This window comes from Mycteria americana, chromosome 23 (genome assembly GCF_035582795.1).
Source record: "Mycteria americana isolate JAX WOST 10 ecotype Jacksonville Zoo and Gardens chromosome 23, USCA_MyAme_1.0, whole genome shotgun sequence".
Taxonomy (NCBI): Eukaryota; Metazoa; Chordata; class Aves; order Ciconiiformes; family Ciconiidae; genus Mycteria; species Mycteria americana.
This window is the reverse complement of record NC_134387.1, coordinates 7,351,544-7,364,570: the sequence shown is the minus strand read 5'-3', so window position 1 is coordinate 7,364,570 and position 13,027 is coordinate 7,351,544. Positions and strand designations below refer to the sequence as shown.

Sequence of the window (13,027 nt, the reverse complement as noted above, 5' to 3'; positions counted from 1 at the left end):
GAGACCCCAGCTCCGGCCGCGGATGCTCCCGCCCGTCCCTGTCCCTGCCGCCCGTGGGCGAGCTCCGGCCTCACGGACACAGGCTGGGACAGGCGGCACCGTACCACGGCCACTGCGCCAGCAGCGTTTCTCTGACACGCCTTCCCCGGAGCCGTTGCGCCCACGAACGCTGCTCGGTCCCTGTACCTGAAAGACACGCACGCTCACCGGCCGTCCAGCCCGGGACGCCCCGTCACTGCCAGCCCCGGCCAGAGCCAGCTGGTCGTCCCAGGCTCGGGCGGGTCTCACTTTACGTTTGCAATACTGCATTCTCACTTAATTTTTACAAGAGGCATCACAGTCATAGCAAAGTCTATCGTTCAAAAATATGTGCATTCAGCAGGTTGTTACTGTCTGCTCTTAAATAATGACGACACTTTATTCTTACAGGAGCAGATACGGCACTTCGTGGGGCTGCAGAGTGGGGCTGCTCTGCTTCCACTCCAACAGCCGCGCCAGCACTTCTTCTCCATCCCCTGTCGTCTTAAACGTACTGTTATCCATCCAGACTTCCATGGAGGACAGCATAACTGTTAGATTAAGAGACCTGAACATCTGAAAGTTTAACAAGAGAAGTGGCTGCTCCCATATGTTTCATTTCAAGCGCTGTTTAAATGTTTGCTCTTATTAGCAGCCACGCTGCTTCAGGAAAACAGATGGGAGCAGTCGGCCACTGATCGGCTGCTTTGTATGTGTGTCATGAAAAAGCTGTAGGAAATACAAACCTGAAAGACACAGAAGTGTGTCCAAAAGAGCTAAAAAAATTAGTTCAGTAAGCAGGATCCCAAACCCAAAGACAACCTAAGCTTGAATAGAGATATTAAATAATTGAACATACAGAATACACAAACTTGCCCTTGCCTGCATTTTTTAGGTTTCCAGGAGGAAACACAATACTCCCCGTGATTTCAAGTCAAACTGCGTGCTCACCCGGCTGTGTATGCTGTGTACTGCACAGGCAGGAAAGCAATACCCCGCTGCCCTCAGACAGAGAGCTGGAAAGGAGCAGCGGTGGCTGCCGGCACCTGCCGACGTGCGCGACGGTCCTTCGGTGGAGCACGTAGGTGGGACAGCGTGTTATCACGCCGATTTTAGGAACAGGCACTGCTGGACTCTAGGGCAGCACTGATTTACAGCACGTGTTTGTGTTGGACAGCGAGGGGTAAAACCCCTCCACACCTCCCACCCCAGTCTGGACAAGACCTAGACAAACTTGGAGCTCTGACAGACTAAGCCAGAAAGTCGGAAGCTAACAAGCTGAGACTCCGTACTTCCAGAAAGCGCATTTAATTATTATCTTCTCAAAAATTAGACAAATGCTACCAATACCTAGCCATTAGTTGGCTGAAATAAGCCATCAAAATTCCCATCTCAGTACATATAAACCAGGAAAAACTTACACTGCTGAGCAAGCTGGAGACCTGAACTATCTTCTGTGTCACAACATATTCATCTGCACCCAGGTAGTCGTACTGAAAAATGACATGAGATTATATCTAGGTTATTTGCCACACTGAAGCACAGGAGGTTACCACGATCTTCCTCAGAGTGGCTTCTGCCCACTGACACATGGCCACAAGGCACAGGCTGTACGGAGCCAGGCAGGACCGTGCAGACGACCACAGTGAAGCTTTATCACAGCTCGAGCAAGGGCAAAGAAAATAAACACAGAAGAGGAACCGACTGACACAGACTTACCAAAGCCCTTTCCAAAACTACGTGGAGTGCCATCTCTCTCTGGTATTTGGAGACTGACTGGAAAAAAAAAATTCTTCACTGTTAATAATTCATTTCTCCATTTCAGTCATGAGGCATAAGAAATGTTGACTTGTCTGCGGGACTGAGACACCAAACCCTCCACGAGGCATTGCCGTCTGCTGATCTCGTTTTCAGGGCAGAAAGCAAAAGCTGCATTAACAACTAGGACAACGCTGAGGTCTTTTGCTAATAACATTGGCTCTTGGCTCAGACAAACACTGGGGCCCTGGGACACTGACGTGAACCCCATGGCCGAAGCAGCCAGGACATTGCTGCCAGCCATCTGCAAATGGAGGAAGAAACACCCCCACTTTTACAAATCCATCAACATATCTTGTACCCCTTGGCGATGCCTCTCGTAGGCACTAGATGAGTAACGATCCCTGCGACGCCCCATCGCAAGCACTGGCACTCCTAACCCCCCCACCTCTGTCCGTCCAGACGACACCGGCCAAAGCTTCCTGCGGGATCGGACCCCTCCTCGCGGGACGGGGACATCAGCACCACCGCGAGAACAGACACGCTCACCTCATCACCTCCACGTGCTTTGTTCGACAGCTCCTCTGCCGTCAGCACGCCCGGCCCTCTCTCGGCGTGGCTGGTGGCAAAGAGGGAACCTGCCATCTTCTCGTCACTCACTCGATACACAAAGTGCTCGAACGCCGGAGAATAACCCAGGGGCTCGATCCCGTAGCTGATGTTCTCAAACTGCAGCAAGCCCCTGCCACGGTGACGGCACCGGCCATTTGCCACCGGGCGCTGGCGGCCACGTCGGGGAGGCTGCCCCAGCCCCAGCCCCAGCCCCGGCCCCGGCCCCGGCCCCGGCCCCGGCCCCGGCCGCCTTTGAGCGAGGCTGCCGGGGCGTCCCTGGGCTCCCCGCGGGAAAGGCACTAAGGGGCAGGGCAGCGCGGGGAGGTGGCGGTTCGGTACCTGAGCCCCGAGCAGGTGCTGAGGGTCACTGCCGAGCTGGGGAAGCCATCGATGTACCCCCGGTAGTAGCAGCCTCCCTGCATCACGACAGAGGACAAGGAGCCCCTTCCCTGGCCGTGCCGGCAACTCCAACAGGGCATGGCACAACAAGGATTTTGTGGGCAACCTCTCTTTGACTCAAGTAATTAAAAACAAATCCTAGTGTGAGGATGTGGCACCCTCGTGATAAGGAACCGCCCTGCCCTGTGCTGAGCCCTGTGCTGGCTGTGGGGGCCCTTCTGGTCTCTCCGTAAGGAATGGTAGCCACGGTCAGGAGTATAAGCTTTGAACCGAGCAAACTCAGTGACTCCAAAAACCTTCACAAACATGAATCTGAACATGCATTTGCAAGAAAAACTTTTTGTTTCAACCCAGCACCTCCTGCCATGATTAGGAAGCAAAACCGTGGGGAACGAGGGGAAGCACTGCTCCCCTGCAGTAACCAGCAATAGCCCCCAAAATGCCGAACAGCGAGGCTACGCTGGAACAAGGCAGCAACAGAAACACCAAGCAGGTCACCTTTACCTTGACATGGGGTGAGTCAGAGTGCAAGGATCCCTTCTCATTAGACATGTAAATCCTGAAATCATCAGGTAAAAAGAATCTAGAACAGAAAAAACAATAAAATCCTCTGAAAATGCTCTAAAATGGTCTTGCCCAGAGTTTCTCGAGCATATTCCAGGTCCTGCAGCCTGCACTGTTGCACTGGCGATGCCAGAGCTTCTGGCAGCTCCAGAACCCGCCGGCATCAGGGCTCACGGGCACAAACATCCCTCCAACCCTCCTAACCCACCCTCCGCCACCCCTCGGCACTCGGGCGCGGGGCACACGCACACATCCCCTGCGGGCTTTGGGACGTGCCTGCAGCGGGGCACGATCCCGGCAGCTGCAGGGGCTGGAAACAGCCCGAGGGAGCAGCGCCAGCGGCAATGCCCGCAGGCGGGGATCGCCCCGCAGCCCCGCACCGGGGGCAGAGCACGCGGCCCAGCAGCCGCCGGGGAACAGGACAGCAGCGGTCAGACGAGGCAACGCCAGGGCCAACTTACTGCTGCTGCAGGTGAAGGGTGTACGGCCTCCCCTCTATCCTGAGGACGTAGGACACCGCGTCCTTGCGTGTGCGGAAAAGCAGAGAAAGGGAGAATTAGGAAGGACGACTCTGGAAAAGCGCGCTCCGAGGGCAACTACAAATGCTGAGGGCCAGCCCAAGAGCTCAGCAGAGCATGGTCCCCCCATCACCTGCACAGGCAGAACGTGGTTTCCTAAAACCGTCCCTCTACCAGTCACACCTCGGCTGTTGCACATTGCATTCCTGTGTGCATATATCCACTCGTGCACACACACAAACACAAAATAACTCGATCACTCAAGTACCGTCTCTCCAGCTGTTTTCGAGAGCAACCTCCGGGGAACTGTGATGTGCAGCAGCATTTGCGAACCTAGACAAAGAATGTGTTTCTTAGTTATAATCACAGATTAGTATCACCGTGGTTGTGCCCGTCAGCCACAGTCAGAATTGCGCGCGCCTGTGAGAGACACCTTTAGAGCCACGGGGACAGACACGGTCTCTACCTGGAGAGGTTCACCAACTCTACTTTCTACCCTGCTATCATTCACCCACACTTTAAAGTATCTAGACACTTGCATAGAAAAAACAAAATTATGTGCACTTACTACTGCTGGATCCCAGCCCAGGAATACGAACGCTGTATGATGGGAGCACGAGAGCCAGGTCCCGCTGAACAAACCCACCTTGTGTCAGGAACCAAAACGGGGCTCAGAGAGGCCAGTCACACACGCATCCAGAACCACGCAAGGAACGTCCACTTCAGAAGGAGCCACACCGCCTGCTCCGTCCCCACGAGCATCGCTGTCCCCACTGTGCAGTTGCCACCGTCACGCAGCTTCACACACTGAGCAGGTCGACAAAACCCAACCGCCACAGTGCGCCCGCAGAGAAGAAGGGTGCTAGCAGCGGCTGCAGCCCCTCAGCCCCAGAGAGCAGGATTTAACGCTTGTCAAAAAGCATCAACTAAGCAAGCATAAAACCCTTCCGCAGGATTCCTCCTGCTGGATGGCGTGCTGTGCTGGGAGGACAAAGTCATCCCCACGAATCCCTGCCAAGCTGCCAGGAGGAACACTCCCGCGGCCCAACGCCAGCCTCGGGACAGACGGGCTCCCACCCCGGGAGACCTCGCCCCGGGCCCCAGCTGCCCTTCCCTGGGGTTGCCACCAGCCACGACACCCTGCCGCCGGCCGGGGCTGCGGGGCCTGGCGGGGCTCGGGCATGGGGGAGCGTGGCCCTGGGGGGAGCTGCTGCGGGCAGCTGCCTGGCCCTGACGTCAGCTCCCAGGGTGTGACGTCAGCTTCCAGGGTGTGACGTCACCTCCCAGCACATGCCAGTTTCCAGGGCGTGAGGCCACCCGGCTGCCCGGCCGGGAGGGTTGCTGGGTTCGGTCCCTGCGGGGCAGCGCCGCGGGCGGGATCCGGGGCCCCTTCCGCCCGCGGGTGCCGCACGGGGCGCCCCGGGGCCTGCCCGTCCCGGGGGCCTCCCCGCCCCGGGCGCTGCGGGGGGCTCCCCCGGGCGGGGGCCGGGCTCCCACTCACGCAGCGCGGCCAGCAGCGCGGCCAGCAGCGCCAGGCGCGGCCCCATCCTCCGGCCGGTAACGGCCCCGCACAGAGGCGCGGACACGCGGCTCCGCCCAACGCCTTTATTAGCGCCCGCGGCGCGGCCCCGGCCCCGCGTCTGGCTCCGGCTCCAGCGCCGGCTCCGGCTCCGAGCAGTCGCTGCCCTCCTCGGCGGCGGGGCTGTGCGGAGACACGGGGCGACGCCTCAGCCGGCCTGGCCCGGGGAGCGCCCCGATACCCCCCGGGGAGCGCCTCAGCCCTGGGGATTGCCCGATACCCCCCGGGGATCGCCCGATACCCCCCCCCCCCCGGGGAGCGCCTCAGCCCTGGGGGATCACCCAATACCCTCGGGGAGCGCCTCAGCCCTGGGGATCGCCCGATACCCCCCCCGGGGATGGCCTCAGCACTGGGGGATCACCCAATACCCTCGGGGAGCACCTCAGCCCTGGGGATCGCCCGATACCCCCCGGGGATCACCTCAGCACTGGGGGATCACCCGATACCCCCCTTCCCCGGGATCACCTCAGCCCTCCCCCGGGGGAATCGCCTCAGCCCTTGGGGGCTCGATCACCTCAGCCTCTGCCCGGGGATCACCTCAACCCTGGTGAATCTCCTCATATCCCCCCGGGAATCACCTCAACCCTCCCGGGGGAACACCGTGGCCCCATCCCGTGCCCCCTATCCCCCCCAGGGCCCCGCTCACCCCTCCGTGCTCGGGGGCTGCCCCCCGCAGCGCCGGCCCAGCATCTGCCACCAGAGGACGAGGCAGGCGGCCCCGGCGAGGACGAGCAGGAGGAGGCAGGAGCCCAGCACCGGCCAGGCCAGCATCACGTCCTCCAGCGCTCGCTGCAGGGAGAGGCCTGGCAGGAGACAGCCCAGCTGGCAGCGGGCAGGGGGCCGGGGCCGCCACCCTCCCTGCCTGCGCCAGGGACCCCAACCTGGCCCCTGTCCCCCCCTCCGCTGCGGGTACTAACCGCCATCCGTCGGCTGGAGGCCGCTGTCGATGCTTCCCCCCAAGTGGGATCCCTTCTGTAGGCAGTCAGGGGGCTTCCAGCCAGGGTGGCAGTGGCACTGTCTCTTATTATTGCACACCTGAAAAGCCCAGGGGTGGGTGGGAAAAGTTGGCAATGAATTCATGCAACAGATTCTCCTGCCCAGGCCGGCATCGGTCTCCCTGTCACTGGTCAGGTTGGGACAAGGCTACGCACGCTTATCGGCATTCTGGCAATTTTAGGAAGCGTATCAGACAAGGAACATGCCATAAAGCGCAGGCTCTAATAGCCTTGAGACATTGAACAAGCATAAACCATCACCCTCCTGCAAAACCTGCGCGCATTCCTGTCTGATAAGCGGAAAACAGGAGCGGCTTGCCCCAGCTATCAGCACCCGGAGCCAGGCAGGGGTCCAGAGAGCCCGGCAGCCCTCCATGCATGGCAATGCAGCTCTCCTGCTCCCTGCAACCACGCGTTTTTTATCTGTGCTAGCTCCGTTGCCCTCAATTCTACGTCCCCTCAATTTTGCTTTCTTTTTTCCCCCTCTGTAAACCAACCAAACCATCAAAGTCTCCATTTCAGTGAGTAAAAACTGTCACTATATTTTGATACTGGTTTTAGGACCAACAGTTTAAATGGTTTTACTCCACGTACTAGTGACAAGGTCACGATTTTGTAGACTATCAGCCTAAAACGGGTCTTCAGCCCGTTCCCGAACAAGCCACAGCAAATGCGTACGACAAAGCCACCTGCCCTGCGCAGCACCATGCGCGCTGCGTGGAGCGACTTACGCCGTGGCCGTGGCACTTCGCTTTGCTGTCACAGTCGTACCCCAGGACCGAATGTGGGTGACAAGTGTTGTTTATGCACACCTAGGAGAAGCCACAACCGTTCCAGTTCAGCGTTGCTTTACCATCGCAGCACTCAGCCCATCAGCCTTAGGTCCCAAAAGGGAGTGAAAATACACTACTTCTAAAAAAACAACTGCGCTTTTGCAAAGCTACATTTCCTATCCTGGGGTTGGGTTACGTCTAATGTTTACACCGTGGCAACCATTTAATGTAACGTTTGCATGTTTTTACAGCATTTGTAAATATCAAGTACAGTCATGCTGCAAAGGAGCAAATACTTCTAAAACCTTTTTATCATTTACAATTTATATCTGACATTTTAGATGATTATAAAATGTTTTCTTACCTTTCCAGAACCACACTTTGTACCTGGCGGAACCAGAAGAGGATCCAGCCTTGCTGGTGCATTCAAATAATCCAAAGATACACATAAATGCTCGTGCACTTGGACGTAAAGAACGGCGGCGGCGGCTGATGCAAATGGAGTGCTGTATGGGTACGTGCAGATTAACTTTCCACATCTGAGATTCCTATAAGATCAATTTGCATAGGATGTGTCTCACACACACTCTTACACATATACATATAAGCTACCTGATGAAACACTAGAAACATTAAAGAGCACAAAGAAATCTGGAGCGCTGCATGAGAAGAAAAAAAAAAAAGGACTGGGAAGTCCAGGAGACGATCTGCGACGTAAGGGGAGATGCCGTATTACTAACAAGGAGAACACACACGTAACTCCAGTTATTGCTTCACAAATCTTACTGCCAGCTGGAGTCTTGATACTTCCCTTGTCTGTAAAGTCCCAATTAAATCTGCATTTTTAGGGGAGCGAGCGCCCTTTCCCTCAAGCATACCTCCAAGCACAGGACTTAAAGCCTTGTCTGGGCTGGAACCCGCAGTGTCCAAATCTGTCCCGCTGACTATTGAGTTCCTCGTAACAAGCCACAGGAGCATTTTTTGAACCTACAAGTTTAAATGATAATAAATATTACTGCTAAAGGAACACAAAGGGACAGATTATGGTATCTAATAACGTCTTAATTTTTCATCCTGTTCACAGCAGAACGTAGATGGTGGTCACTGATTAGAGAAAATATTATATCTGTCACTGAACTGCCAAACCCTCAGCAGTCCTGGACTCCAGAAACACGGGATGAGCAAACAGTAGGTTAGCTCTCTGATTAAGTTCACTCACAGATAATAATTTGCTTTTTTTTGTCGCTGTTTTCATTGTTATCACTGAGTCAACTGGGAGAACTGTGTGCTGCTGAGGTGCATATTAACCAGATTCAAAACTGAGCCTGAAATGCTTCCTAAAGCTATGTCCGTCCCTCCTCGGGTGCCCCACCCCACCCTCTGCCCTCCTTTCAGGTACTGCACCCACCCTTCCCAGGCACCACGGTCCCTGCTCTCCCTCCGGTAGCACCAGCGCAACCAGAGCAGCCCCTGCTACCTTGCCCGTAGAGCTGCCGGCACTGCAGGTCCGGAGACTGGCAGCGTCCCTTGTAGCAGTAGCCGGTGCCGTGCTCACAGCCGTGCCCATCCTGCACGTACAGGTCGGGGGGGCAGGACGCGGAGGACCCGTTGCAGAACTCGGCCAGGTCACACTGCGCGTCGGCGGGGGGGCGGCACTGCGAGTTTCTCTGCTTGAACTGGCAGAGGAGGCAGACAGGACTCTTCTCGCCGTCCTTCCACACCCACCGGCGTGGTCCCCTCCCAGGCCCCACACGGACCCTCCCGCGCTCTCCTGAGACACGTCCCCGTCCCTCGGGACCACCTCCGAGGCACTCGCGTCACCGCACTCGTTACTGTCCAAGACAGTCTTCCCCCGGTGATATTCCTCCCGGGGGGCTCAGGGAGCTGAGCTGGAAAGCCCTTCCCCGGGAACCTCTCCCATGGCACAGCAGACAGCTCGTCTCCATCCTTCAGCATGGGAACATGCTATTTCTCCAAAAACAAATACTGATCTTGCGATAATTATAAAAACATGCCTTACCTGACATCCGTTACAACATAATCCAGAGGAACATTTCACTCCCGGCTTAAACCGACATGTTTTAGTACAGCATTTATCCTTCAAGCATGCCTGGGGACACATCGCAAAACCACGTTATTCTACTTTTTTGTTCCCCCAGAGGTTTTTACTGTCAGAGGTTCTCCTCTTCCTTCTTCTCCCCAAAAAGCTACACTTGGGCAATATCTAGCAGAAGAAAGCGGGCAAAGCTGCCGTCAGATCGATACTGTCATAGAAACGATCTAAAACCCGACATAATCCTACTTGGGCTGGCCTCTACTTCAGCTGTGCCCTTAATCTCAAGGGTTCATTATCCTAAACGTACGAGGAGTACAAATGTACATATTCAGCCATAATTCCCGCGGGACCCACCTCCGCTGCCCCGCAGTCACACTGCTCGCCGGGCTCCACGACGCCGTTGCCGCAGACGGCCGCTCTCCGGTAGGACAGTCCGGTCAAGCGGGGTCTCTTGAAAAGGCACGCGCCTCCGTTGTGCTTCAGGAAGGTTTCAAAGTCCCTGATGCTGCAGCTGCTGAAGGCTTTTGCCCCACTGAAGCGTCTGAAATAAAGCAATTATCCATGCTTGTTTGTCCTGACACATCTACTGCCGTTCACTCTCTCAAAATCTCTGTGCAATTCAAGGGCTCGTTCAGATGCTGGCGCAAGGCGAAATGGTCCCCTGGGCGTCTTTCAGTTCACTCGTCAAACCCGATTTGACAACTCATTATTAATAGAGACTGAGAAGCATTCAGAAATATCTTGCTTTTGGAGAGAAAAGGCCTCTTTTTTCACATTGAGCACTGAATCACTAATTTATTTATTTATTTTTCCTTCTTAAAGGAATAAAAGCAGCTATTTCTGATCTGTTGTAATTTTTGCAACAGAATGACATTCATCGAGGACACCCCTGACGAGAGGACACCCCGCGATCATCCCGGCCATGCGACTGCGGCCCCACGCACGCTCGGCCAGGCTGCGGGTGGCACACGGCTGCACGAGCCCCATGGGCGCTGGCCGCGGCCCCGACGTAGCACCCATCTCCCGCAGCGCGTCCTGCCCGCCCGCCTCACCTGCCCCGGCCCCCGCAGCCCCCGGGCAACGCCGCGGGCAGGGTCGGGACCCGACCAACTCACAGCGCCTCCGGGCTCATGAGGCAGACGCGCCCGGGGCAGCGGCAGCCTCGGGAGCCGTCGTAGCTCATGCCCAGGCTGCGTCCCAGCAGCTGGGCCAGGAGGACGGAGAAGGACTCCAGCGTCACGGCCCCTTGGTACTGGAGGGAGGAGAGAGCAGGGCTGCCGCGGCTGCGCTTTCCCTGCGGAGACCCCAGCTCCGGCCGCGGATGCTCCCGCCTGTCCCTGTCCCTGCCGCCCGTGGGCGAGCTCCGGCCTCACGGACACAGGCTGGGACAGGCGGCACCGTACCACGGCCACTGCGCCAGCAGCGTTTCTCTGACACGCCTTCCCCGGAGCCGTTGCGCCCACGAACGCTGCTCGGTCCCTGTACCTGAAAGACACGCACGCTCACCGGCCGTCCAGCCCGGGACGCCCCGTCGCTGTAGGTAAGCGGGGGATCCCGGGTCTGTACATCCCGAGTCCCCCTCAGTCCCCCGAGCTGCTCTGCTGTTCCCCGGTACCCCCGCCAGCCCACGGGAGCCGCTGGCAGGGCCTGCGTGGCGGCCGGTGCCCGTGCCGAGCTCCAGGCAGGGAGCGGGGCTGCAGCCGTCCCCTTGCCAGGGCAGCAGCGGAGCCTCTCAGCCACGGGCCGCCGGGACGGGCGGCACAATCCCGTGCGCTACATCGCCACTGAAAGGCCGGCTAGAAGGTGTGTCTTGAAAGAAAGACTTTCAGACTGTTAAGGAATGAGGACATAAATAAGAAATATGTTTCATTTAAAAAAACATTTTTCATGGGAATCTTCAACCTACATTGGTTTAACTGATTTCTACCAGTAACCTTTAACCAGTAAGGAAACCTTTATCTTACACTAGCAGATAAGCTATGTCATACGACCGCAGAGCGAGATATGACTGTTTCCACTGTAAAAATCGCTGTAGAAGGTCATCTGCTTCCCCTGCTGTCGATATTTTATTCTCCTCTGTCCACAGCTCCAGGGAGGACAGCACAATGGTAACGTTAAGAGGATTAAACATCTGAAAGTGTAACAGAGGAAACGCCTGCTCACCTACCTTTCCTTCTGAGCAGAATTACAGCTCTACACACAACAAACCACGTAGGAAAAGCCAATTGCTATTGTCAGTCACTGAATGACACCGTATGACAAATAGAACGAACAAACCTAAAAAATAAAAACATACACCCAGAGGCACGAGAACAAAGCCTAGTAACTTCACAGGAAGGTTTCAGGGCTTTTGTGAACGACTTGTCATTATACGCATGAATCGTAACAGCACCAGTGGAGTGACGGACAGGATTAGCAGTTGCTTATAAGCACCTGAGCGGAAGCAGATTAACTGTACGGCTGATCAGTGAGACAAGACCTGCAGCACAGAGAGGGGACCAGTCCAGGAGGCCTCAGAACGTTGGACTTCGGCTGCCTTAAGGCAAACCGCCTGCGTTTTTGTACATCTGCGTGAGACATTGCCACCACATATGGAAGGACGTTAGTCTGTAGCAGATTGACGTGTCTAGAGAAAATCTCCCCGGAAAGCACTTTACAGGCTATAAATGCCAGACGGCTCACTCCACGGTCCTGGTGCAGTCGCACTGTGAAATGGAAACGGGGAGCAGCGGCCAGGTCCTGCAAATTCCTACTCCATTCTGCTCAACAGAACTTCCCTCGATACCGACCTGTCGCAGTTCAAGACTCACCCCAAGCAGCTAACCAGAACTAGCGCGGACCGTACCGCTAGTGCCGTTACAGCTTTAAAAGAGCAGATTTTCACAGTTGCTAAGCCAAACCTTTGTATTAGCCCACTGGGACTAAACCCCTTGCCCACCTCTGACCAAGTCTGGACCAGGCTGCCAAGAAGCCAGGAGCTCCTGCCAGGCCATGCCCAGCCAGCACAGCCAGAATATCGCGAGCCAAGACCTGCAATTTTTTACGTAACCTCCTCCTAAAACCAAAAGCAGCTCAGAAATAGGTGGCCGTTACTAACATCAACCCCCCCAGCATTTTACTACAATACAAACCAGACTTTAACACTTACATTGTTGACTAAATTGAAGACCTGGATTATCTTCTGCGTTGCAGCATTCGTGTCTGAACCCATATAGTTGTACTGAAAAATAATCCAAGAAGACATAAAAGCAGACAAGGCATTTACCACGATGAAGCAGAACAACGTTGAAACGCTGAAATGATTGCTTTCGTTCTTTCCCACAAAATCCACAGTACACGTAACTTTTCAAAAAGGAAAACAAATACATAGAAAAGCTGGGAAATGGCACCATTTCTATGCTCATAGAAGTCAGGCAAACACAAGGAGAAAATGACTGGCACGGACTTACCAAAGCCTTGTCCAAAACTACGTACACTTTGAAGTATTTGGGAGACTGTGCTGCAGCAGATAGTGGCTGAAAAAGAAAATGGTCTCCAATGCTATTTATTTCTACATTCTGTAGTCACCTTATTCCTGACGTTTGCTACACTACTCGAGTGTCCATTCAAAAGCCAAGCTTGGATGCTGCCTTCAAATTAGCATAAGGTAAGAAGCCATGCCAACTTTGCCATTTCTGACTTTTTTCAGAAGCCTTTCTACCTTGGCGATGCCTCTCGTAGGCACTAGATGAGTAACGATCCCTGCGACGCCCCAT

General features: G+C 55.5%; 2 protein-coding genes across 2 annotated transcripts in view; both read right to left on the bottom strand.

The window, feature by feature from the left end:
• The window catches only part of LOC142420044 (disintegrin and metalloproteinase domain-containing protein 18-like), a 26,666-nt gene extending 18,467 nt beyond the window's left edge, over window positions 1–8,199 (bottom strand). The window contains exons 1-14 of the mRNA XM_075523527.1: window positions 8,095–8,199; window positions 7,581–7,764; window positions 7,175–7,255; window positions 6,366–6,483; window positions 6,095–6,251; window positions 4,138–5,571; window positions 3,813–3,874; window positions 3,292–3,370; window positions 2,728–2,804; window positions 2,326–2,518; window positions 1,738–1,794; window positions 1,440–1,511; window positions 428–594; window positions 105–186 (exon numbers count right to left, since the gene is read on the bottom strand). Of these exons, the coding sequence (XP_075379642.1) occupies window positions 105–186; window positions 428–594; window positions 1,440–1,511; window positions 1,738–1,794; window positions 2,326–2,518; window positions 2,728–2,804; window positions 3,292–3,370; window positions 3,813–3,874; window positions 4,138–4,194 (846 nt within the window). The 5' untranslated portion in view covers window positions 4,195–5,571; window positions 6,095–6,251; window positions 6,366–6,483; ... (1 more) ...; window positions 7,581–7,764; window positions 8,095–8,199. The remainder of the gene's footprint in view (window positions 1–104; window positions 187–427; window positions 595–1,439; window positions 1,512–1,737; window positions 1,795–2,325; window positions 2,519–2,727; window positions 2,805–3,291; window positions 3,371–3,812; window positions 3,875–4,137; window positions 5,572–6,094; window positions 6,252–6,365; window positions 6,484–7,174; window positions 7,256–7,580; window positions 7,765–8,094) is intronic.
• LOC142420087 (disintegrin and metalloproteinase domain-containing protein 32-like) lies at window positions 6,361–13,027 on the bottom strand. Its single transcript, XM_075523585.1, has 15 exons — window positions 12,973–13,027; window positions 12,840–12,901; window positions 12,722–12,787; window positions 12,421–12,492; window positions 11,237–11,403; window positions 10,676–10,757; window positions 10,388–10,566; window positions 9,627–9,813; window positions 9,237–9,326; window positions 9,050–9,181; window positions 8,694–8,892; window positions 8,095–8,203; window positions 7,581–7,603; window positions 7,038–7,156; window positions 6,361–6,483 (listed from the first exon to the last, which is right to left on the bottom strand). Exons 1-15 carry the CDS (start codon window positions 13,025–13,027, stop codon window positions 6,361–6,363), a joined length of 1,665 nt encoding a protein of 554 aa, XP_075379700.1.